The sequence below is a fragment of the Polyodon spathula genome, chromosome 7 (assembly GCF_017654505.1).
Source record: "Polyodon spathula isolate WHYD16114869_AA chromosome 7, ASM1765450v1, whole genome shotgun sequence".
NCBI lineage: Eukaryota > Metazoa > Chordata > Actinopteri > Acipenseriformes > Polyodontidae > Polyodon > Polyodon spathula.
This window is the reverse complement of record NC_054540.1, coordinates 559,000-582,999: the sequence shown is the minus strand read 5'-3', so window position 1 is coordinate 582,999 and position 24,000 is coordinate 559,000. Positions and strand designations below refer to the sequence as shown.

Sequence of the window (24,000 nt, the reverse complement as noted above, 5' to 3'; positions counted from 1 at the left end):
ACCCAGCTCTGCAGAGATGAAGGGCAGCGAATGGGAATTCCAGCAACGTGAAAGCATGGTAAAGCATGCTGTAGGAAATGCAAAGTATAACCAGGGTAAAAGCTGAAAAACTACCATGGTGAAGTTTTGTAAGGGTCTGGTGGGGGACACAGGGAGGGGAGCGAAGGTTACCTGCAGAGCCGGAGGGAGGGGGTGCCCCTGCTTTCTGCCACTCTGTCGCCTCGGCTGCCATCCTCCTCACGAAGGCATCGTCCACACACATCAGGATGTTCTCTGGCTTGATGTCCGTGTGGATGATCTTACACTTACTGTGCAGGTAATCCAGACCCTGCAGCACCTGGACAGCACAGAGAGAAGCACAGAGAGAACAGCAATCACTCCCTTTACTGAACTAGCACAGAGACCAGCAATCACTCCCTTTACTGAACCAGTACAGAGACCAGCAATCAATGCCTTTACTGAACCAGTACAGAGACCAGCCATCAATCCCTTTACTGAACCAGTTATAAAACCAGCTGAGAACAAGTTCTCATTTACAATGGTGATCTGCCAAAAAAGTTCAGACTGGTAAAAAGACTACAAACAATTCATTTCCGTTATTACAAATAAAAACAACATTGTGTTACAGCATAATACAATACATTACAAGGTATCAGCACAGTGTCAAATAAAACACTGCGATCCAGCCAGTTCACTGCGGATCTAACCCTTACAAGGCATCAGCACAGTGTCAAATAAAACACTGCGATCCAGTCTGTTCACTGCGGATCTAACCCTTACAAGGCATCAGCACAGTGTCAAATAAAACACTGCGATCCAGTCTGTTCACTGCGGATCTAACCCTTACAAGGCATAAGCACAGTGTCAAATAAAACACTGCGATCCAGTCTGTTCACTGCGGATCTAACCCTTACAAGGCATCAGCACAGTGTCAAATAAAACACTGCGATCCAGTCTGTTCACTGCGGATCTAACCCTTACAAGGCATCAGCACAGTGTCAAATAAAACACTGCGATCCAGCCAGTTCACTGCGGATCTAACCCTTACAAGGCATCAGCACAGTGTCAAATAAAACACTGCGATCCAGTCTGTTCACTGCGGATCTAACCCTTACAAGGCATCAGCACAGTGTCAAATAAAACACTGCGATCCAGTCTGTTCACTGCGGATCTAACCCTTACAAGGCATCAGCACAGTGTCAAATAAAACACTGCGATCCAGTCTGTTCACTGCGGATCTAACCCTTACAAGGCATCAGCACAGTGTCAAATAAAACACTGCGATCCAGTCTGTTCACTGCGGATCTAACCCTTACAAGGCATCAGCACAGTGTCAAATAAAACACTGCGATCCAGTCTGTTCACTGCGGATCTGACCCTTACAAGGCATCAGCACAGTGTCAAATAAAACACTGCGATCCAGTCTGTTCACTGCGGATCTAACCCTTACAAGGCATCAGCACAGTGTCAAATAAAACACTGCGATCCAGTCTGTTCACTGCGGATCTAACCCTTACAAGGCATCAGCACAGTGTCAAATAAAACACTGCGATCCAGTCTGTTCACTGCGGATCTAACCCTTACAAGGCATCAGCACAGTGTCAAATAAAACACTGAGATCCAGTCTGTTCACTGCGGATCTAACCCTTACAAGGCATCAGCACAGTGTCAAATAAAACACTGCGATCCAGTCTGTTCACTGCGGATCTAACCCTTACAAGGCATAAGCACAGTGTCAAATAAAACACTGCGATCCAGCCAGTTCACTGCGGATCTAACCCTTACAAGGCATCAGCACAGTGTCAAATAAAACACTGCGATCCAGTCTGTTCACTGCGGATCTAACCCTTACAAGGCATCAGCACAGTGTCAAATAAAACACTGCGATCCAGTCTGTTCACTGCGGATCTGACCCTTACAAGGCATCAGCACAGTGTCAAATAAAACAAATTCAAATTCAAACAGCATCTACTGAAAGCAGAGGAACCCTGGAGCTGACAATGCTGTAAAAGCATCAGATCTAAGCCGATAGTTTGAATAAGAGAAAGTAAATCGTGGAGACAGGTCGGCACTTTGACAATTCTAGTTGCGATGCCAATAGCTTAGCGTCACCTAGAATTTTAGGATTGAGACATAATAAAAATAAAAAATTCAAACTATATGAAAGCAGACATGACATGCTGTAGGCATTTTATCTAAGCCGATAGTTTGAATAAAAGAAACTACCTGAAGCCATTATAGTAGTACAGTATTTAATGTTAGATTTCAGTATATGGAAAGCTACAAAGCGGTATGTAATTCAATACGTTAACATCACAATATTCAGCAGGTTTCACTGGACTTTATGAAGCACAATGTGTTCATTCTATAGGGGTTTGTAAAAGCATTGTTCCACAGCGGTACACAGGTGACACTGCACCCATCAGAAATGCTGCAGAGAGCCGAGGCGTTTCTACCTGAACCCTGAGCCGTGTGTGACTTCATAGTGAAGAGTGAACACAATGACAAGTACATCCAGTTACAGCATTTACTGAAGAAACACTCATTCCATTACTGCAGAGCGACAGGCAAACAACTAGAGCAAACCTGTTCTTAGATTACGTTAGCAGAGATGAGACTGAGGAGAAAAAAAAAAAGGGTCAGGAATCTGGGATCCACCGGGAATCCGGGATCCACTGCTGGAACCCAAACTGAATAAAATTAAGATTTAGACTACACCTGAAATTAGAATGTAAACCAAATAATACGTGAAGTTTAACTACTGGATTCACAAACCCAGAGACGCCAACACTGGAGGGTGAGCAGAACAGCACCTGCCAAGCACAATGAGGTGAATGTCAGCACAGTGGAGTAGGGTCTGTGAAACTTGATGCAACTATCCAGTCTAATAAAGTTGCGGTAAAATAGATATTTAGTTTCAAGTGAAATTTATTTGTTCTTACCTGTGCACAAGGGCTGAATTAAAGGCTGTCCAGCATGGCTTTTCGTTGAATGTTCTTGTTTCTTTGGCTCTCAAATGCAACTTGTTTACATCAGAAAGTCACTCCCTTTTAATTGTTAAAGGTCAAAAAAGAACTCTGAACACTTTCAACTGTTCTTGTTCATTTCTATCTGTGCCACCTTCCTTTCCCTCCTGTTTCTTGACCTTACAATAATAATAATACTAACAATATTAATAATACTAATAATACTAATAATAATAATATACATTGAACCTCCAAAAGAAGACTGAACCAGAACAGACCAGCAATCAAGTCAAGAGCTCTTGAACTTGAGCGAATCCTCCACTCGTTTAAAGTCTCTCCGAAGAAAATGTGTACCCCCCTGAAATGCTTAGGAACCTAGCCAAATAGGTGTAGGTGTAGTCAAGTGTTTCCGACCGTCAACTACTGTGACGAGTATTTATTCTGTCTACATGTTTTCAGAGCTCTTGAACTTGAGCGAATCCTCCACTCGTTTGGGCTTATTCGCAATACTACGCATTTCATATTGTAAATGTTTATTTTCTGCTCCACTTTACGTCACCATGGAAAACAAATGTAAGAAAATATTGTGCTAATAAAATTGTGTATGCCATGCAAGTGTAATAAAGAAAACGTTTAAACTTCAAAAGAGTCCGTGTACAACAAAAGAAAAAATCTTAATGTTCTGTTAATAAAAGCAGTTTAACATGACCTCTTGACCTGTTGACCTCTCACTCGGTCTTTTCCAGGAATCAAATATAGGGCAGCTTCTTGGTTTTCAGAAGCTGCTTGTTTAAACATGGGGGGTATTTTATAATTGGCTGGATCAGCATGTTTATCTCCATCAACATCAGGTCACAAAGGCTGCAGTTACTGTGACCAGTATTTATTCTGTCTACATGTTTTCAGCACAGAATATGGCTTTCCAAGGCCTTGTACCCTCTTGATCCATAACCAGGGGTTCAAAACGAAAAACTGGGGAGCATACGCTGGAAGTCTTTGTGTACTGGGTAGTTATCGCACTTGGAGGTAGAGGACGTTGACACTAGAACTGGAACGCAGGTACGCATGCGGCCCAGTGAAACAATGCAGACTTTGTTATTGTTGTATAAGACGCAAGCGTACAGTCAGTATGACAGGAAAGCATTTCTAATAAAGGCAGAGCTGGTGCTCCCGGTGTGAAGGCGAGCATGGACTATTCCAGGAGAGTGGGGGTCTACAGGCTTTGTCAGCAATGTGTGTGATCAAACCCCCCCGTTGCTCGCTCCACTAGTGAAACAGAAAACAAATACAGATGTATCTTAATGGAAGTGTGCCTTATTTTTTCACAAATGTGTTAATAGCTTAAAAAAGTGAAAGCTTAAAAAAAACCTAAGGAATCACACCGAGAACATTTATTCCCCCTGGATCTGCATCGATCACATCAATAGGAGACTAACTGCATGTGAGCTCCAAGATAATTGCAGTTCTAGCCTGGGTGATGTCACGGCCTGTTTCCTGAACACACGCTTCAATTGCACGCATGATCTCAGTGGTTACACTGTATAGGGCTCATAACCTGCCCTGTATCTAATCATTTGCTAAGCCCGAAGAACCTGCTTCATTTCCTCAAAAGCATTCTTTCCATTACATTAGGAAGTCCTTGCTAAAAGTTATCCCATCTACCACAAAGTGTACAAATACCAGGATGTTCTGCTTGGGTAGACAAAGCTGCTTGTGTTCCACTAGCTCCTGCAACCTGACTGAAACACACATGAACCCTCACTCCTGCAACCTGTCTGAAACACACATGAACCCTCACTCCTGCAACCTGTCTGAAACACACATGAACCCTCACTCCTGCAACCTGTCTGAAACACACATGAACCCTCACTCCTGCAACCTGTCTGAAACACACATGAACCCTCACTCCTGCAACCTGTCTGAAACACACATGAACCCTCACTCCTGCAACCTGTCTGAAACACACATGAACCCTCACTCCTGCAACCTGTCTGAAACACACATGAACCCTCACTCCTGCAACCTGTCTGAAACACACATGAACCCTCGCTCCTGCAACCTGTCTGAAACAAACATGAACCCTCACTCCTGCAACCTGTCTGAAACACACATGAACCCTCACTCCTGCAACCTGTCTGAAACACACATGAACCCTCACTCCTGCAACCTGTCTGAAACACACATGAACCCTCACTCCTGCAACCTGTCTGAAACACACATGAACCCTCACTCCTGCAACCTGTCTGAAACACACATGAACCCTCACTCCTGCAACCTGTCTGAAACACACATGAACCCTCACTCCTGCAACCTGTCTGAAACACACATGAACCCTCACTCCTGCAACCTGTCTGAAACACACATGAACCCTCACTCCTGCAACCTGTCTGAAACACACATGAACCCTCGCTCCTGCAACCTGTCTGAAACACACATGAACCCTCGCTCCTGCAACCTGTCTGAAACAAACATGAACCCTCACTCCTGCAACCTGTCTGAAACACACATGAACCCTCGCTCCTGCAACCTGTCTGAAACACACATGAACCCTCACTCCTGCAACCTGTCTGAAACACACATGAACCCTCACTCCTGCAACCTGTCTGAAACACACATGAACCCTCACTCCTGCAACCTGTCTGAAACACACATGAACCCTCACTCCTGCAACCTGTCTGAAACACACATGAACCCTCGCTCCTGCAACCTGTCTGAAACAAACATGAACTCTCGCTCCTGCAACCTGTCTGAAACACACATGAACCCTCACTCCTGCAACCTGTCTGAAACACACATGAACCCTCACTCCTGCAACCTGTCTGAAACACACATGAACCCTCACTCCTGCAACCTGTCTGAAACACACATGAACCCTCACTCCTGCAACCTGTCTGAAACACACATGAACCCTCGCTCCTGCAACCTGTCTGAAACACACATGAACCCTCGCTCCTGCAACCTGTCTGAAACACACATGAACCCTCACTCCTGCAACCTGTCTGAAACACACATGAACCCTCACTCCTGCAACCTGTCTGAAACACACATGAACCCTCACTCCTGCAACCTGTCTGAAACACACATGAACCCTCACTCCTGCAACCTGTCTGAAACACACATGAACCCTCACTCCTGCAACCTGTCTGAAACACACATGAACCCTCACTCCTGCAACCTGTCTGAAACACACATGAACCCTCACTCCTGCAACCTGTCTGAAACACACATGAACCCTCACTCCTGCAACCTGTCTGAAACACACATGAACCCTCACTCCTGCAACCTGTCTGAAACACACATGAACCCTCGCTCCTGCAACCTGTCTGAAACACACATGAACCCTCACTCCTGCAACCTGTCTGAAACACACATGAACCCTCACTCCTGCAACCTGTCTGAAACACACATGAACCCTCACTCCTGCAACCTGTCTGAAACACACATGAACCCTCACTCCTGCAACCTGTCTGAAACACACATGAACCCTCACTCCTGCAACCTGTCTGAAACACACATGAACCCTCGCTCCTGCAACCTGTCTGAAACACACATGAACCCTCACTCCTGCAACCTGTCTGAAACACCCTCACTCCTGACACTTGCAACCTGTCTGAAACACACATGGAGAAACACACATGAACCCTCACTCCTGCAACCTGTCTGAAACACACATGAACCTGCAACCTGTCTGAAACACACATGAACCCTCACTCCTGCAACCTGTCTGAAACACACATGAACCCTCACTCCTGCAACCTGTCTGAAGGTGATGCCCGAGCACCTGAAACACCATGCACACGTCTGCAACGTGTCTGAAACACCCATGACAGCAACCTGCCCTGTACTGAAACACACATGAACCCTCGCTCCTGCAACCTCTCTAAACACACATGAACTGTATTGAAACCTGTCTGGCTCTCAGATCCCTCAGTCCTGCAGTTCTCTGAAACACACATGTACCCTCATCCTGAACCTGTCTGGCTCTCATGATCCACAGTCCTGAGTTCTCTAAACACTGAACTGTATTGAACCTGTCTGAAACTCTCAGAACCCTCACCTGTCTGAAACACAGTTCTCTATACTGCACTGTATGAAACACAGCTGGCTCTCAGATCCAACAGTAAACCCTCACTCCTGCACCTGTCTGAAACACATGAACTGGCTCGCTCCTGCAACCTGTCTGAAACACACATGAACCCTCACTCCTGCAACCTGTCTGAAACACACATGAACCCTCACTCCTGCAACCTGTCTGAAACACACATGAACCCTCACTCCTGCAACCTGTCTGAAACAAACATGAACCCTCACTCCTGCAACCTGTCTGAAACACACATGAACCCTCACTCCTGCAACCTGTCTGAAACACACATGAACCCTCACTCCTGCAACCTGTCTGAAACACACATGAACCCTCACTCCTGCAACCTGTCTGAAACACACATGAACCCTCACTCCTGCAACCTGTCTGAAACACACATGAACCCTCACTCCTGCAACCTGTCTGAAACACACATGAACCCTCACTCCTGCAACCTGTCTGAAACACACATGAACCCTCACTCCTGCAACCTGTCTGAAACACACATGAACCCTCACTCCTGCAACCTGTCTGAAACACACATGAACCCTCACTCCTGCAACCTGTCTGAAACACACATGAACCCTCACTCCTGCAACCTGTCTGAAACACACATGAACCCTCACTCCTGCAACCTGTCTGAAACACACATGAACCCTCACTCCTGCAACCTGACACTCACTCACAGACTCTCACTCACAGACAGTCTCACACACTCGCTCTCTTGAGAAGGATACGGATCCCGTTGACTCCTGAAATCTTGAAGTCGTCAATGAGCTGCACCGCCATGTCCCTGTAGGGGTCTCCGGGGTCACTCTCTCGAACCTGCAGAGCAGAAAGACAGAGCTCTTCAGCAGGCCCAGGGCAACAGCAGCACTGTCTACCTCAACCAACAATATCCTACTGGAGGGACTGTAGCAAACATCATGGTCAGGGTAACGACAGCACTGTCCACCGCACCCAACAATATCCTACTGGAGGGACTGTAGCAAACATCATGGTCAGGGTAACGACAGCACTGTCCACCGCACCCAACAATATCCTACTGGAGGGACTGTAGCAAACAAACATGGTCAGGGTAACGACAGCACTGTCCACCGCACCCAACAATATCCTACTGGAGGGACTGTAGCAAACATCATGGTCAGGGTAACGACAGCACTGTCCACCTGCACCCAACAATATCCTACTGGAGGGACTGTAGCAAACATCATGGTCAGGGCAACGACAGCACTGTCCACCTGCAACCAACAATATCCTACTGGAGGGACTGTAGCAAACATCATGGTCAGGGTAACGACAGCACTGTCCACCGCACCCAACAATATCCTACTGGAGGGACTGTAGCAAACATCATGGTCAGGGTAACGACAGCACTGTCCACCGCACCCAACAATATCCTACTGGAGGGACTGTAGCAAACAACATGGTCAGGGCAACGACAGCACTGTCCACCGCAACCCAACAATATCCTACTGGAGGGACTGTAGCAAACATCATGGTCAGGGTAACGACAGCACTGTCCACCGCACCCAACAATATCCTACTGGAGGGACTGTAGCAAACATCATGGTCAGGGTAAACGACAGCACTGTCCACCGCACCCAACAATATCCTACTGGAGGGACTGCAGCAAACATCATGGTCAGGGTAACGGCAGCACTGTCCACCGCACCCAACAATATCCCATTGCAGGTAAGATTGATGAAATTATTTGCGAGCTACAACCACTTTAACACACACAGTAGAACCACGGCTCAACATGAACCAACATCTGAACCTACTCTCTGGGACCCTGTCAGCAAACATGTGGATTTCAGGGTGGAACGTGCAGCACTGTCCACCGCATATTGACAATATGCTGTGCACAGGTTGCATTGCAATCGTTTCTGGAGGTATGCGTGCAACCACTGTATTCATAGGGCCGGTATATACAGAAGAGTTATTGCAGAACGCAGCATCACAAGTCTCACTTGACTTTGAGTGTGGCTCAAAGACATGTCAATGAAACATGAGCCTGGAGGTGGGGCTAGAGAGAGGCAGGAAATCTAACTTCTGTAGCAGCTGTGAGTCCAGACCAGTGTCTGCTCCTCTCATACTGCACTGTATCTAGGATCCTGTTTCCAGTGCCCTCCTCCTGCAACCTATCTCCTCTCGTACTGCACTGTATCTAGGATCCTGTTTCCAGTGCCCTCCTCCCTGCAACCTCTCGTACTGCACTGCATATGCATATCCTGTTTCCAGTGCCCTCCTCCCTGCTCCTCTCAACTGCACTGTATCTAGAATCCTGTTTCCAGTGCCCTCCTCCCTGCTCCTCTCGTACTGCACTGCATTGCGGATCCTGTTTCCAGTGCCCTCCTCCTGCTCCTCTCGTACTGCACTGTATCTAGGATCCTGTTTCCAGTGCCCTCCTCCCTGCTCCTCTCGTACTGCACTGCATCACTAGGATCCTGTTTCCAGTGCCCTCCTCCCTGCTCCTCTCGTACTGCACTGTATCTAGGATCCTGTTTCCAGTGCCCTCCTCCCTGCTCCTCTCGTACTGCACTGCATCTAGGATCCTGTTTCCAGTGCCCTCCTCCCTGCTCCTCTCGTACTGCACTGTATCTAGGATCCTGTTTCCAGTGCCCTCCTCCCTGCTCCTCTCGTACTGCACTGCACTGCATTGGGATCCTGTTTCCAGTGCCCTCCTCCCTGCTCCTCTCGTACTGCACTGTATCTAGGATCCTGTTTCCAGTGCCCTCCTCCCTGCTCCTCTCGTACTGCACTGCATTGCGGATCCTGTTTCCAGTGCCCTCCTCCCTGCTCCTCTCGTACTGCACTGTATCTAGGATCCTGTTTCCAGTGCCCTCCTCCCTGCTCCTCTCGTACTGCACTGCATTGCGGATCCTGTTTCCAGTGCCCTCCTTCCTGCTCCTCTCGTACTGCACTGTATCTAGGATCCTGTTTCCAGTGCCCTCCTCCCTGCTCCTCTCGTACTGCACTGCATTGCGGATCCTGTTTCCAGTGCCCTCCTCCCTGCTCCTCTCGTACTGCACTGTATCTAGGATCCTGTTTCCAGTGCCCTCCTCCCTGCTCCTCTCGTACTGCACTGCATTGCGGATCCTGTTTCCAGTGCCCTCCTCCCTGCTCCTCTCGTACTGCACTGCATTGCGGATCCTGTTTCCAGTGCCCTCCTCCCTGCTCCTCTCGTACTGCACTGTATCTAGGATCCTGTTTCCAGTGCCCTCCTTCCTGCTCCTCTCGTACTGCACTGCATTGCGGATCCTGTTTCCAATGCCCTCCTCCCTGCTCCTCTCGTACTGCGCTGCATTGCGGATCCTGTTTCCAATGCCTCTCTCACAGTGCCGCTGGCACTCTGCCATTCTGCTAATCAGGTACTTACACATCTGAGCAGTTTAATCTCATCCACAGCCGTCTCTGTGTAATGCTGGGCACTCTTTACAACCTTCATGGCCACAAACCCCTTTCCCCTGCAAACAGAAACACATTCAAGTGTTAATCCTCAGCTGGGAGAAGTGGCTCCCAGCCCGTTCACACTCCACTCTTTCAATCACTCATTGCGGTCTTTATATATTTCTATCTATACATATACATTTAATATGCTCTTTATTTAGTCTAAATTCTTTCACGCATCAAGGCATTCCCTCTAGGCCCTTGTCAGAAGAGAATCTTCCATTGCCCAATCACAATGTAGGCATCACTATGTTCGAACAGTGAAAGGCCTCTTTGTGGTATACAGCTGCTGCAGGAGACAAAAGCGTTTTGTTTTTTTGTTTCTTTGTATTTGTGATTTTAAAGTAAATTTAAGACTGCAACATGCTTCCAGAGAGCATGCAGCAGTGAGGAATCAGGGTTTAAAATGCTTCCAGAGAGCATGCAGCACTGAGGAATCAGGGTTTAAAATGCTTCCAGAGAGCATGCAGCACTGAGGAATCAGGGTTTAAAATGCTTCCAGAGAGCGTGCAGCACTGAGGAATCAGGGTTTAAAATGCTTCCAGAGAGCGTGCAGCACTGAGGAATCAGGGTTTAAAATGCTTCCAGAGAGCGTGCAGCACTGAGGAATCAGGGTTTAAAATGCTTCCAGAGAGCGTGCAGCACTGAGGAATCAGGGTTTAAAATGCTTCCAGAGAGCGTGCAGCACTGAGGAATCAGGGTTTAAAATGCTTCCAGAGAGCGTGCAGCACTGAGGAATCAGGGTTTAAAATGCTTCCAGAGAGCGTGCAGCACTGAGGAATCAGAGAGATAGTGAGCTGGTAGAGGGTATGGAGGGTAGGAAGGGAGAGTATTGAGCTCGTTGAGAGGGTAGGGAGGGTATGGAGAGAGAGTAGTGAGCTGGTAGAGTGTAGGGAGAGAGAGTAGAGGGTAGGGAGGATAAGGGTTACAGAGAGAGTGGTCAGACTCACTGAATGTCCCAGCACAGCCACACGGTGGAGAAGTGGCCCCATCCCAGCTTGCGGATCACATGGTAGCGCCCGTTGAAGAGGTCCCCGATCTTCACAGGGTGGTACCCACCTGCACAGACACAGCAGAGCACAGGCAGGGTGAGGGCACAGGAAACGACACTACTGAGATTAATAATGAAACCCTTCATTTACACAGCCATCCCCGGGAATCCCACACATACACACATAGTGCAATGAACACAGCCATCCACCCACACAAACACGCAGTGCAATGAACACAGCCATCCACCCACACAAACACGCAGTGCAATGAACACAGCCATCCACCCACACAAACACGCAGTGCAATGAACACAGCCATCCACCCACACAACACACGCAGTGCATGAACACAGCCATCCACCCACACAAACACGCAGTGCAATGAACACAGCCATCCACCCACACACACACACACAGTGCAATGAACACAGCCATCCACCCACACACACACACGCAGTGCAATGAACACAGCCATCCACCCACACACACACACGCAGTGCAATGAACACAGCCATCCACCCACACACACACACGCAGTGCAATGAACACAGCCATCCACCCACACACACGCAGTGCAATGAACACAGCCATCCACCCACACAAACACGCAGTGCAATGAACACAGCCATCCACCCACACAAACACGCAGTGCAATGAACACAGCCATCCACCCACACAGACACACACAGTGCAATGAACACAGCCATCCACCCACACACACACACACAGTGCAATGAACACAGCCATCCACCCACACACCCCTGCAGTAAGCTGAGAAACTTTGCGACCTAAAACCCACTTTAACACAAACAGTAGAACACGGGCCGCAACATGAGTTAATCTGAACAGCCCCTCTGTACACCTGTCATGAAGGTGTGGATTTTATTCCTGTAAAGTGCAGCACTGGTGCATTTAATATTGAGCAGTGCTGTGTAAGGTTGCATTGCAATCGTTTTCTGGAGGTTGCGTTGTGTATTGGGGCCGGTATATACAGAAGAGTATTGCAGAACGCAGACATAACAAGTCTCACTTGCCTTCGAGTGTGGCTCAAAGCCATGCACTGAAACATGAGCCTGGGGTGGGCAGGCTAGAGAGTAGGCAGGAAATCTCATTCTGTTAGCAGCTGTGAGACCAGACCAGTGTCTGCTCTCCTCATACCTGCACGTATCACACACAGTGCAATGAACACAGCCATCCACCCACACACACACACACAGTGCAATGAACACAGCCATCCACCCACACAAACACGCAGTGCAATGAACACAGCCATCCACCCACACAAACACGCAGTGCAATGAACACAGCCATCCACCCACACACACACACAGTGCAATGAACACAGCCATCCACCCACACAAACACGCAGTGCAATGAACACAGCCATCCACCCACACAAACACGCAGTGCAATGAACACAGCCATCCACCCACACAAACACGCAGTGCAATGAACACAGCCATCCACCCACACAAACACGCAGTGCAATGAACACAGCCATCCACCCACACACACACGCAGTGCAATGAACACAGCCATCCACCCACACAAACACGCAGTGCAATGAACACAGCCATCCACCCACACAAACACGCAGTGCAATGAACACAGCCATCCACCCACACACACACGCAGTGCAATGAACACAGCCATCCACCCACACAAACACGCAGTGCAATGAACACAGCCATCCACCCACACACACACGCAGTGCAATGAACACAGCCATCCACCCCCACACACATACACAGTGCAATGAACACAGCCATCCACCCACACAAACACGTGCAATGAACACAGCCATGCAATGAACACAGCCATCCACCCACACACACACACAGTGCAATGAACACAGCCATCCACCCACACACACACACGCAGTGCAATGAACACAGCCATCCACCCACACAACACACGCAGTGCAATGAACACAGCCATCCACCCACACAACACACGCAGTGCAATGAACACAGCCATCCACCCACACAAACACGCAGTGCAATGAACACAGCCATCCACCCACACAAACACGCAGTGCAATGAACACAGCAGTGCAATGAACACAGCCATCCACCCACACAAACACGCAGTGCAATGAACACAGCCATCCACCCACACACACACACACAGTGCAATGAACACAGCCATCCACCCACACAACACACACGCAGTGCAATGAACACAGCCATCCACCCACACACACACACAGTGCAATGAACACAGCCATCCACCCACACACACACACACAGTGCAATGAACACAGCCATCCACCCACACACACACACGCAGTGCAATGAACACAGCCATCCACCCACACAAACACGCAGTGCAATGAACACAGCCATCCACCCACACACACACACACAGTGCAATGAACACAGCCATCCACCCACACACACACACACAGTGCAATGAACACACACACACACACACAGTGCAATGAACACAGCCATCCACCCACACACACACGCAGTGCAATGAACACAGCCATCCACCCCCACACACACGCAGTGCAATGAACACAGCCATCCACCCACACACACACACGCAGTGCAATGAACACAGCCATCCCCGGGAATTACACCCTCATTCAATGCAACAGAAAGGATCTACACAGTCTGCCAGCTTGGACACACTTCATTGCTGAGTCTCAAGTGGAATCTCTAATTCCAGCTGCTCCAGCAGTGCAAAGCATTACGGAAACCAGCAGAAAACGGCACCGATAATAGCACGGAAGAAGTGACCACTGGGTTTGTTTCTTGTAAGTTTCATCTTGCACCTTGTGGCTCCCTGCACACAGACACAGCCCGTGTCTCTGACGACAGCACCTTGTGGCTCCCTGCACACAGACACTGCCCGTGTCCGAGACGACAGCACCTTGTGGCTCCCTGCACACAGACACTGCCCGCGTCTCTGACGACAGCACCTTGTGGCTCCCTGCACACAGACACAGCCCGTGTCTGAGACGACAGTACCTTGTGGCTCCCTGCACACAGACACTGCCCGCGTCTCTGACAACAGCACCTTGTGGCTCCCTGCACACAGACACTGCCCGGGTCTCTGACGACAGCACCTTGTGGCTCCCTGCAATCTTCACGCACTCTCTCTTTCTCTCTCTAGAGCAGTCTCCACACACACTCTCCCTCTCTCTAAAGCAGTCTCCACACACTCTCTCTCTCTCTCTCTAAAGCAGTCTCCACACACACACACTCTCTCTCTCTCTAAAGCAGTCTCCACACACACACTCTCTCTCTCTCTAAAGCAGTCTCCACACACACACTCTCTCTCTCTAAAGCAGTCTCCACACACACACTCTCTCTCTCTAAAGCAGTCTCCACACACACTCTCTCTCTCTAAAGCAGTCTCCACACACACACTCTCTCTCTAAAGCAGTCTCCACACACACACTCTCTCTCTCTAAAGCAGTCTCCACACACACTCTCTCTCTCTAAAGCAGTCTCCACACACACACTCTCTCTCTCTAAAGCAGTCTCCACACACACACTCTCTCTCTCTCTAAAGCAGTCTCCACACACACACTCTCTCTCTCTAAAGCAGTCTCCACACACACACTCTCTCTCTCTAAAGCAGTCTCCACACACACACTCTCTCTCTAAAGCAGTCTCCACACACACACTCTCTCTCTCTAAAGCAGTCTCCACACACACACTCTCTCTCTCTAAAGCAGTCTCCACACACACTCTCTCTCTCTCTAAAGCAGTCTCCACACACACACTCTCTCTCTCTAAAGCAGTCTCCACACACACACTCTCTCTCTCTAAAGCAGTCTCCACACACACACTCTCTCTCTCTCTAAAGCAGTCTCCACACACACACTCTCTCTCTCTAAAGCAGTCTCCACACACACACTCTCTCTCTCTAAAGCAGTCTCCACACACACTCTCTCTCTCTCTCTAAAGCAGTCTCCACACACACACTCTCTCTCTCTAAAGCAGTCTCCACACACACACTCTCTCTCTCTCTAAAGCAGTCTCCACACACACTCTCTCTCTCTAAAGCAGTCTCCACACACACACTCTCTCTCTCTCTCTAAAGCAGTCTCCACACACACACTCTCTCTCTCTAAAGCAGTCTCCACACACACTCTCTCTCTCTCTCTCGCTGAGGACTGTGGGATCGTGGGAGGGGCTTGTGTAGAGCGAGTGGTGTGTACTGTGAGTGAGTAAAACTTTTACTGAAGTTATATTCATTTTGTACACGTTTAGCTTTATTTATTTATTTATTTATTTTTTTTCCTTCCTGATTTGGAGCCGTCATGGGTTCCAAATCGGGAAGTTTTGGGTCGCTGACCCGTAGGCATGGTTTTAAATGTATTCCAGACAGTTCAGTAACAGTGGAGGAGTGTTTGTTAGCTGTCAGGGAGAAAATATGGTATAGAAATATAAACTCTGCTGCAAGAATGAATAAAGCCATCGTTGTTTTTCTTAGTAGTGAACTGTTAGTGAACAGGATTGTTGAAGAAGGTTTGTATATCAAAGAAAGTTTTGTCAGCGTTTTACCTTTAGCTTCCCCTGTCACTAAAGTTATCCTTTCAAATGTCCCGCCTTTCATTAAAGATGAGTTGATTATTAATGAGCTACTAAGATATGGTAAAATAATGTCCCCAATTAAACCTATTTTACTTGGTTGTAAAAACCCAGATGTTAAGCATGTCATGTCTTTTAGGAGACAAGTTTTTGTATTATTGAATGACCCCAACTTGTCTATTGAAGTTGCGTGGACTTTCAATATTGACGGTAGTCATTATGTTATATTTGCCAGCACAGAACCAATGAAATGTTTTCATTGTGGAGGACAAGGACACCTTAGAAGGGCTTGCCCTCAAAAAAATAATAATACTGAGTACAATAAGGCAAAAGAACCAGCAAGTGGGGAGGACGGAGTCTCTGAGACAGCACTGGGGGCTGAGCAGAAAATGCAGCCGCCAGCGCAGACAGTGAGACCCGAGCCGGCGCCTCGACTGAAGCGGGGGATCGGTGCGGAGGTCAAAGAAAACAATAAAGAAACAAGGGTTGAAACAGTGAATACCCCAGATGACGCAGGTTTTCAACTTGTTGAAAAAAAGAGGAAAAGACGTGTGGCCACCCCAGGAAAGGTAGCTGAAGAAGGGCAGTCTGTCTGGGACTCTGAGACGCTCTCTCAGGGCAGCGGTGCTGCTGCAGCTCAGAGCTCTGGGACAGGAGATCAAGGTAAAGGTAGATCTCAGTGTAAACCTGCGATAACCCCGCGTTCAAGGGAGAAGGGGAACAGCAGCGCTGCAGTTCAGTCCAGCGCTGAGACAGCCTCCAGATCAGAGGACCTGTTGCCGGATACAGTAGCTGTGGATGACGCTGAAGAATCCGAAGAGGAGTCGGTGATATCGGAGATGGATGATAGAGGAGAGCTCTCTGACTCCTCGGTGCTGCTCGATGAGGCTCTGCCCAACCCGTCTGGTAAGAGTAAACTATATCCAGTTGATACAATATCAGCATTTTTAGATAAAACCAAAGGGAAAAGGGGAACTGATTTAACACAGTTCTTTCCTAATATCCAGCTGTTTATCTACTCTGCAAAAATAGCCATGAGAAAAGCTACGTTAGAGGAGCTAGACCAGAAGAAACGGTACCGTTTAAAAAAAGTAATAGTATCTGCAAGGAAATTATTGAATGATAACAAACCGAAGACATATTAATGGATTATTTAATAAGACATTTTAATATAGTTTTTAGTAGTTTGTTTTTGCTTTCTTTATTTCCTATGGAACAAATTCAAATAGCTACTTTTAATGTAAATGGTTGTAGGAGTGTTAATAAAAGAGCACGTTTATTTCATTTTATCACACAGAAGAGAGTGAATGTGATGTTTTTACAGGAAACGCATACAGACAGTATGAATGAGAGTGAGTGGCTGAGCGAATGGAAGGGGCGGGGCGTCTTTAGTCACGGTTCTAATGTCAGTGCTGGAGTAGCTGTGCTGTTCTCCCCAGGGCTGCAAATAGAGATTTTATCAGTTAGTGAGGAAATCCAAGGGCGCCTTTTAAAAATAGAAATAGTTTTTAAAGGCACTGAGATTGTTTTTATCAATTTATATGCACCAAATGAGGGCAGGGAAAAAGTTTTATTTTTTAAAAAATTAAATCAGGTTTTATCTAATTGTAATCCTGCACATATGATTTTAGTGGGGGGTGATTTTAATTGTACAGAACATTTTATCATGGATAGGAATCATGAAGAGCCACATCCCCAGTCTTCAAAAGAATTGTCTGCTGTTTTAAAAGTTCAAAGCCTGGTTGATGTCTGGAGGAATTTATATCCCAGAGTAAAGCAGTACACTTGAGTTAAAATCAATAATAATAATCAGATATCAAAAGCGCGATTAGATAGATTGTACTGCACTAAACAAAATCTTAATCAGATTTTTAAGAGCAATATCATTCCCACTATGCTGTCTGATCACCACTGTGTGTTACTTACTATTTGCCTGCCTTCTGCTGCTCCCTCAAAGTCATACTGGCATTTTAATACTAAATTATTGGAAGACAAACAGTTTTTAGATCTTTTTAAAGCATTTTGGGTCTCCTGGAGGCAGCAGAGTATGAAATATAGTAGTATACAACAGTGGTGGGACATTGGAAAAATACAAATTAAAATTTTCTGTCAGCAATATACTTTAAATACAACCAGGGTTTTGAACCAGACAGCTGAAGAGCTTGAGAGAGAGATATTGAGAATAGAAACAAAAATTACTCTTGATAGTGATGAAAACATCTTCCAGTCTCTGAGAGAGAAAAGAGAAACTCTGAGCAGCCTACTGGAGGAAAGAGTGAAGGGGTCCCTCATCCGCTCTCGTTTCACACAGCTAAAGGACATGGATGCACCCACCAAATTCTTTTTCAACTTGGAGAAGAAGGTGGTGGAGAGTAAGCAGCTGTTTTGTGTGCGTCTGCCCTGCGGGAAGGAGGTGCACAGTAAAGAAGATATTAATAGAGCAGCTGTGCTTTTCTACACCCAGCTGTTTAGTGCCAAGCCCTGTGATGAGGAGCAAATCGGTTTACTGCACCAGGACCTGCCCAAATTGTCTCAAGAAGAACAGCGCCCCCTAGAAGCCTGTTTGACAATGCAAGCGCCGACGGAGGCAGTCACTCAGATGTCACCAGGAAAAGCCCCTGGGATTGATGGCCTTCAGGCAGAGTTTTATAAAAAGCTCTGGCCAGTGATTGGGGAAGACCTTTTCCGGGTTTTACAAGAGTGCATTAGAGAAGGAGAGCTGCCTCTGAGCTGTCGTCGGGCCGTGATTACACTGTTGCCAAAAAAAGGAGATCTAAAAGAACTAAAAAATTGGCGCCCCGTCTCACTTTTATGTTCGGATTATAAAATATTTTCAAAAGCCTTGGTCAATAGACTGAGGGAATGTATTCACACCGTGGTTCATAAAGACCAATCATATTGCATTCCTGGTAGGACAATATTTGATAATATCTTTCTAATCCGAGACTTTTTAACTGCTAGTAATCTTTTTAATCTTGATTTGGGGATTATTTCTCTAGATCAAGAAAAAGCATTTGATAGGGTGGATCATAAATATCTTGTTAAAACATTACAATCTTTTGGTTTTGGTCTTAATTTCATTTCTTTTATTTCCCTGTTGTATAAAAATGTTTTTGGTGTTTTGAAAATTAATAATAGCTTGAGCTGTCCGTTTTCGGTGTACAGAGGGATTCGCCAGGGATGTTCCCTATCAGGCATGTTATATGCCCTCTCTATTGAATCTCTGCTTTGTCATCTTAGGAGAAAGCTGGCTGGTCTGAGAATACCTGTTACACCTAATGCTCCTCCAGTCAAACTGTCTGCCTATGCTGATGACGTTAATGTCTTTATCACCAGTCATGCTGATGTGTCAGCACTGAGAGACAGTTTGGACATTTTTCAGAAAGCCTCATCGGCCAAGGTGAACTGGGGCAAGTGCAGCACATTCCTGTCAGGGGAGTGGCGTGGAGCCGGCCCCCCAACGCTACCTCAGCCATTGCGCTGGGGGGGGGATTGGGATCAAAGTTCTGGGAGTCTATTTGTGAGAACGACAGTATGAATTCAAAAACTGGGAGGATTTAGCAGAAAAGGTTAAGGGAAGGCTGCAGTGTTGGTGGTGGCTGATACCTCAATTGTCATACAAGGGAAGAGTTCTTGTGATCAACAATCTGGTGGCCTCCATACTGTGGCACAGGCTGGTGTGCCTGGATCCTCCCCCAGGGCTGATAAATGACATACAAAGAGTACTATTGGAGTTTTTTTTGGAGTGGCCATCATTGGCTAAGGCCAGCTGTCTTGTACCTGCCCCCTTGTGAAGGGGGTCAGGGGTTAGTGGATGTACGCAGTCGTGTGGCTACTTTCTGGTTGCAAGCAGTGCAGCGTTTGCTGTTTTTACCTGAGCTAAGCTGGAGAAATATCGCCTTCTCTTTCCTGCACAGAGTGAGGGAACTGGGCTGGGATTGGCAATTGTTTTTAATAAATCTATCTCAGCTAGACACCAATGAATTCCCAGCCTTCTATAAGAACATGTTCAATGCCTGGCGAATGGTGAAGGTGGAGAGACTGGAGGATTATTTGACCGTAGGAGCATTGCTAGAAGAGCCTTTATTTTTTAACTCCTTGTTCCCTGCAGATGGTTTCCAATCTGGGGCGTTGTGCTCTAGTTTTGCAAATCGGGGCATTACAAAACTAAAAGATTTACTGCAGGTGAGCATTGGGAAGTGGACAGAGGTGGAACGCCTGGCCAAACAGCTGGGAATTCACTCACTCAGAGTACTAGAGAATATTTTGAAAAAGCTCAGAGACTCTTTTTCCCCTTGGGTTACAGAGATGTTGAACCAGGCTCTGGGAGGCAATGATGAGCAAGAGTTGGCTTGCCCTTCCTTTTTAGTGTCCCCTGCTGTTCCTGAAAACCTTGGGGAAGGTCTGTACAGTATTGAGAGGCTGCAACAGCTTCCTGCACACTCTTCTGGAAAAAAGGAGCTGTACAGACTCTGTGTTAAGGTGTGCCATGTAAATGCGCTAAAGACACTGCCTGATACCAGGTGGAGAGCTCATGTGGATTGTGTAGGTAGTACTGCTCCGGCCTGGAGGTCTTTATATAAACCGCCTTTACCTAAGCGTTCAGGAGATCTACAGTGGCGCATTCTTCATGGCATCATAGCCACTGGGCGCCACGTCCACCGTATTGACCCTGCGGTTAGTAAAGACTGTGTTTTTTGTGGAGAGGAAGAAACACTGTTTCATCTTTTTACTGACTGCAGAAGGCTGGACCCCTTGTTTAATACTACTGCTGAATTGCTAATTTCTTTAAATGTGATTTTTACTAAATAATTATTCATTTTTAATTTTCCTTACAGTCACAAGACACGATTTAAAAGTGCTTTAATTAATTTTATATTTGGGCAAGGAAAATTAGCGATCTGGAAAACCAGGAAAAACAAGCTGCAGGGGTCGGGAATTTATAACGCTGAGTTAATGTTGAAATTGTTGTTGAAAACAAGGATTCAAATTGATTTTGTTTATTTTTCTTTAGTCCATGACTTACAGAGTTTTCAGCAGCGTTGGTGTGTGAATGAGGGATTGTGTGTGCTGGGGAGGAGGGAGAGCTACAGTTTTTTGTGTGAAATAATCTGGATTTGCATGTATATACAGATTTATCTAATTGGGGGAATAAATATATATATATTTAGATCTGTTTTATATATAACCTTGTTTATCTTTTAAAAAAAAAAAAAAAAAAAAAAAAGGATGTTACTGTGAATTGTTAATTATTTTATTTGTTTTTTTCAAAATGTTTTCAATAAAGGACCCTTAAAAGTCAAGTCTCTCTAAAGCAGTCTCCACACACACTCTCTCTCTCTCTCAAGCAGTCTCCACACACACACTCTCTCTCTAAAGCAGTCTCCACACACACACTCTCTCTCTCTAAAGCAGTCTCCACACACACACTCTCTCTCTAAAGCAGTCTCCACACACACTCTCACTCTCTAAAGACAGTCTCCACACACACACTCTCTCTCTCAAAAGCAGTCTTCACACACACACTCTCACACTCTCTCTCTCGTTTGTAAACTTCCTTACCGCAGAGACACAGACCCTTCGTCAGGAGTGTGTCGTGAGAGAGACCAGATCTCTTCAGAGGTGTGTGTTCTGCGAGAGAGAAAGGAGATCACAGAGAGGTGGTGTGTGTAAGGAGAGCGACAGAGATCTTTCTCTAGAGGGTGTGTGTGACAGAGAGAGATTCGCTAAAGCAGTGTGTGTCCTGACACACTCTCTCTCTCTCTCTGGGAAAGTCTCTAGTCTCCAGTCTACACACACTCTCTCTGCTCTAAAGCAGTCTCCACACACACACTCTCTCTCTCTCTAAAGCAGTCTCCACACACACACTCTCTCTCTCTAAAGCAGTCTCCACACACACACTCTCTCTCTCTAAAGCAGTCTCCACACACACACTCTCTCTCTCTAAAGCAGTCTCCACACACACACTCTCTCTCTCTAAAGCAGTCTCCACACACACACTCTCTCTCTCTAAAGCAGTCTCCACACACACACTCTCTCTCTAAAGCAGTCTCCACACACACACTCTCTCTCTCTAAAGCAGTGGGCTCCACACACACACTCTCTCTCTTAGTAAAGACAGTCTCCACACACACACTCTCTCTCAAAAGCTCTAAAGCAGTCTCCACACACACACTCTCTCTCTCTAAAGCAGACACACACACTCTCTCTCCACACACACTCTCTCTCTCTCTAAAGCAGTCTCCACACACACACTCTCTCTCTAAAGCAGTCTCCACACACACACTCTCTCTTTAAAGCAGTCTCCACACACACACGTATATACAGATTTATCTACTCTCCTCGAGTCTCGAGGTACGTGTGGAGAGGAGAGAGATTTGACACGTCAGAGGTGGTGTGAAGAGAGTAGATATTTTTAAAGGAGGGTGCGTGTGAGCTAAGAGACGTGAGAGATTTTATCAGAGGTGTTGTGTGTGTGAGAGAGGCCCTTAGATTTTCGTCAGAGGTGTGTGTGTGAGAGAGATAGATTCTCTCAGGCGTCTCCACCACACACTCGAGCGACACTCTCTAAAGCAGTCTCCACACACACACTCTCTCTCTCTCACACACACTATAGATTTCGGTCAGAGCAGTTCTCCACACACACACTCTCTCTCTCTAAAGCAGTCTCCACACACACACTCTCTCATTCTCTCTAAAGCAGTCTCCACACACACACTCACTCTCTCTCTAAAGCAGTCTCCAAACACACACACTCTCTCTCTCAGTCTCCACACACACACTCTCTCTCTCTCTAAAGCAGTCTCCAAAGCAGTCTCCATGCACACACTCTCTCTCTCTCTCACAAGCAGTCTCTCGCGCTCCACACACACACTCTCTCTCTCTAAAGCAGTCTCCACACACACTCTCTCTCTCTCTAAAGCAGTCTCCACACACACACTCTCTCTCTCTAAAGCAGTCTCCAAACACACACTCTCTCTCTCTAAAGCAGTCTCCACACACACACTCTCTCTCTCTCTCTAAAGCAGTCTCCACACACACACTCTCTCTCTAAAGCAGTCTCCACACACACACTCTCTCTCTCTAAAGCAGTCTCCACACACACACTCTCTCTCTCTCTCTAAAGCAGTCTCCACACACACTCTCTCTCTCTCTCTCTAAAGCAGTCTCCACACACACACTCTCTCTCTCTCTAAAGCAGTCTCCACACACACTCTCTCTCTCTAAAGCAGTCTCCACACACACACTCTCTCTCTCTAAAGCAGTCTCCACACACACACTCTCTCTCTCTAAAGCAGTCTCCACACACACACTCTCTCTCTCTAAAGCAGTCTCCACACACACTCTCTCTCATTCTCTCTAAAGCAGTCTCCACACACACACTCTCTCTCAGTCTCTCACACTCTCTCTCTCTAAAGCAGTCTCCACACACACTCTCTCTCTCTAAAGCAGTCTCCACACACACACTCTCTCTCTCTAAAGCAGTCTCCACACACACACTCTCTCTCTCTCCACGCAGCAGTCTCCACACACTCTCTCTCTCTCTAAAGCAGTCTCCACACACACACTCTCTCTCTCTAAAGCAGTCTCCACACACCACTCTCTCTCTCATTTCGTAGAAGGTTGTGTAGTAAGGTGAGAGGGATTTCGCCAGACGTGTGTGGCTTAGAAAGAGAGAGATTCGTCAGGAGGTGGGTGTGTTGTGTGTGAGAGAGATTTCGCAGAGATAAGTGTGTTGAGTGAGAGAGATTTCGGAGAGGTGTGTGTGAAGGAGGAGATAGATTCGCAGGGTGTGTGTGTGAGAGAGAGATTTCCGTAAGAGGTACGTGTTGTGGAGAGAGAGATTTCACTCTCTCTGTAAAGCACACTCTCTCTCTCTAAAGCAGTCCCCACACACACACTCTCTCTCTAAAGCACTCTCCACACACACACTCTCTCTCTAAAACAGTCTCCACACACAC

At 46.9% G+C, this 24,000-nt stretch overlaps 1 protein-coding gene across 1 annotated transcript in view; it reads right to left on the bottom strand.

Moving 5' to 3' along the window:
• The window catches only part of LOC121318980 (SRSF protein kinase 2-like), a 73,958-nt gene that overhangs the window by 30,789 nt on the left and 19,169 nt on the right, over nucleotides 1-24,000 (bottom strand). The window contains exons 3-7 of the mRNA XM_041256219.1: nucleotides 11,451-11,559; nucleotides 10,430-10,517; nucleotides 7,785-7,872; nucleotides 6,714-6,767; nucleotides 172-381 (exon numbers count right to left, since the gene is read on the bottom strand). Of these exons, the coding sequence (XP_041112153.1) occupies nucleotides 172-381; nucleotides 6,714-6,767; nucleotides 7,785-7,872; nucleotides 10,430-10,517; nucleotides 11,451-11,559 (549 nt within the window). The remainder of the gene's footprint in view (nucleotides 1-171; nucleotides 382-6,713; nucleotides 6,768-7,784; nucleotides 7,873-10,429; nucleotides 10,518-11,450; nucleotides 11,560-24,000) is intronic.